This window comes from Petaurus breviceps, unplaced genomic scaffold (assembly GCF_028583685.1).
Source record: "Petaurus breviceps papuanus isolate PSGF00001 unplaced genomic scaffold, PetGlider_PUasm1.0 207, whole genome shotgun sequence".
Classification (NCBI taxonomy): Eukaryota; Metazoa; Chordata; class Mammalia; order Diprotodontia; family Petauridae; genus Petaurus; species Petaurus breviceps.
Window position 1 is genome coordinate 28,390,291 of NW_027185850.1, and position 3,136 is coordinate 28,393,426.

General features: G+C 41.9%; 1 protein-coding gene across 2 annotated transcripts in view; it reads left to right on the forward strand.

Moving 5' to 3' along the window:
- Nucleotides 1–2,818, forward strand: part of LOC138165005 (cytochrome P450 4B1-like) — a 31,509-nt gene extending 28,691 nt beyond the window's left edge. The window contains exons 11-12 of one of the 2 annotated variants that reach the window (XM_069093051.1): nucleotides 698–780; nucleotides 2,192–2,818. In XM_069093051.1, coding sequence (XP_068949152.1) covers nucleotides 698–780; nucleotides 2,192–2,360 — 252 coding nt within the window. In that variant the 3' untranslated portion in view covers nucleotides 2,361–2,818. Of the gene's footprint in view, nucleotides 1–697; nucleotides 781–2,110; nucleotides 2,145–2,191 lie in introns of those variants that run through there. The other variant, XM_069093052.1, reaches the window with a different exon arrangement.
- Nucleotides 2,819–3,136: the final 318 nt, after the last annotated feature.

Sequence of the window (3,136 nt, forward strand, 5' to 3'; positions counted from 1 at the left end):
AGAAAGAAAGAAAGAAAGAAAGAAAGAAAGAAAGAAAGAAAGAAAGAGGGAAAGAGAGAAAGAAAGAGAAAGAAAGGAAGAAAGAAAGAGAAGGAGGGAGGGAAGAAGTAGGAAAGAAGAGAAAGGAAGGAAAAGAAAAAGGAAGAAGTATGGATAGAAAAAAGGAATGAAGGAAAGAAGAAGACATAGGAAAGAAGGAAGGGAGGAAAGAAAGGGAAAGACAAGAAGGAAGGGAAAGAAAGAGGAAGGAAGTGGCAGATCTTATTGAAGTCAAGTTGCTTTTTGTGATTATTGCTTCCTTTTCTAGACATTGAACAACCATCCCTTTGATAGCAGAATCCAGAATTAACCAGAGACAGAAGTCAAACTCACTATAAACTAGTTTGTGGATCCTTCTCTCTTTTTTTCCCTGAAAGCAGATATGATATTTGCCCTCCTTCAATGGATGTAATACATCCCCTCCTCCCTAAGCTCTGTCATATGTCACTGGCAGTGAAGAAGTCAGGCAACACTTCTGCCTCCTCTTTCAATTGTCTCTCTATCCCCTCTCCCCCTAAAACAATGCTTTCCACACCATTGGTGCTTAATAAGTAGGCGATGAAGCCCACAAGGAGGAGATTCTTCTGAGTCAGAGCTGGGCTTCCCAGTACTGGAGTGCTAAGGAGATGTCTAAGCCAAGCCTTCTTTTCTGTTGCAGGTATTTAACCCCCAGCGTTTCACTCCTGAGAATTCCTCAGGACGTCATCCCTTTGCCTTCATGCCCTTCTCAGCTGGACCCAGGTCAGTGATGACCCTCAGTGTTCGGGAAGTGGAAACTATGGAAATTTCAGCATCAGGGAGGAAGGGAACAGTCGTTTATTAAGCACCTACTGTGTGCTGTTTTAAGCACTTTCCAAATATTCTCTTATTTGATCCTCAGAACAACCCTAGAAGGTAGATGCTGTTTACAGTTTAGGAAACTGAGGCAGAAAAAGGTTAAGTGAATTGTCCAGGATCACTCTGGGTTCTACACTCTATTTAACAAGCCCATCTATGTACCTCCAAAGTTCCTTTACTTTCCTTCCCTCAATTCAGGGTGGAGAGGAACCAGCTTTGCAATCAGCCTGCTTCCTACCCTTATGCAGGTGGAGACATGTCAGAGAAGGAGAATAGAGCTGGATTGTAGGAACATTTGGAGGAATGGAGTTTGGTATGCTGGGCCAGGCCAGGCAAGTCAAATCAAGTCAACCAGCATTTATTAAGCCCCAGCTTTGTTCCAGGCACTGAGTTCAGGCTAAACACTAGACAAATACCTGACATCTAATAGGTTTGAAATAAATACCACTTGACTACTCAGGCAGTGTACTCTGATCTAGGTAGGTACAGTAAAATCAGGAAGCCCCGAGTTCAAATCCAACCTCACATACTATATGACCTTGGGTAAGTCATTTGATCACTGTCTCAGCTTCATCATCTGTAAAAATGTGAATAATAATAGCTCCTACCTCACAGGGTTGTTGGGAGACTCTGATACTTAGAAAGGACTGTGCTGCAACTATGCTAACTCTTGTTACTGTTACCACCTCGGGGTCCCCAAATCGTGATTTCTGCAAGAATCACTGTATGTGTTTTGTTGGTGTTGGCATGTTGTCCCCCCATTAGATTGAGAGATCCTTGAGGGCAGGGACCATCTGTGGCCTCTCTTTTATCTCTAGCCCTTGGCATAGCGCTCAGCACATAGTAAGCACTCAATACTCACTGACTCAGTGGCTGACTGACTGCATCCACTGCTTGGTTTCCATCCAAAGCAAAGTATAGTTCCTTTTTTGCTGCTATACCCACTTCCTGCTTTTCCTGAGGTTCTCCATCTGGTTTTCATTCAGCCTTCTTAGATTTCTATTGAAGCAGTATTATAGTTTAGTAGATAAAGGGTAGGACTAAAGTCAGTTCAAATCACACTTTTAATGAGGGTGAGCCTGGTGTCTTTGGTTCCTCATCTGTAAAATGAGTAGAATAATTCCTATAGCATGTAAATCATGACATTGCTGAGTAGCTCCAATGAGAGGGGTGTGGGTGTGGATGTGGGTAGTGTTTTGCTAGCTTCCATCAGCTACCTGTGTCTCCCATAAAGCCAGGTTCTGCATGCATGAGTTTGATCCAACCTCTCTGGACCTGGGACTGAGGCCATTTTTCTCTTGACTCTGACTGACAGGAACTGCATTGGGAAGCAATTTGCCATGACAGAAATGAAGGTGGTCACCGCCCTCTGCCTACTACACTTTGAATTCTCCCCAGACCCTACTCAGCCACCCATCAAGCAACTCCAACTGATTCTGCGTTCCAAGAATGGCATTCATCTCAACCTGAAGAGGCTGACCTAGTGATGGAGGCTGGAACTCTTTAGAAATCCAAGGGGAAATTTGGTGAAGCATAGGCAGGCTTCCTGCCCACCCATCCCTACCCCATAGGAACTCACCAGAACAGAAACAAAAACATAGGAATTTAAGGGAACATATATTGGGTATATGTATGTATTAATGAAATGGTTAGAGATTATTCAGAGCACAAGGTTTCTTAGAGAAGGAAATAGAGTAGTGGAGAGCTTTGGGGTCTTTATGGAGATACACTAGTTAGATCTATGCATACTATATTTTTTCCAATTTTTAACATTTTTATTTAAAATTTTGATTTCCAAATTCTATTCCTCCTTTCCTCCCTCCCTGAGATGGTAAGCAATCAGATATAGGTTATACATATGTAGTTATGTAAAACATCTCCATATTAGTCATTTTGCACAAGAGAACATGAATAAAAGAAAAAATGAAAGAAAGTGGAAAAATAGCCTGCTTCAGTCTGTATTCAATCAATATCAGTTCTTTCTCAGGAAATGGATAACATGCTTCATCATGAGTCCTTTGGGATTGGCTTAGATCATTGTATTGATGAGAATAGCAAAGTCACTCACAGTTCTTCATCAAAAAATATTTCTGCAACTGTGTACGATGTTCTGCTGGTTCTGCTCACTTCCCTCTGCATCAGTTCATGTAAGCCTTTCCAGGTTTTTCTGAAATCTCCCTGCCTATCATTTCTCATAGCACAATAATATTCCATGACAATCATATACCACAGTTTGTTTAGCCATTTCCCAATTGATGGG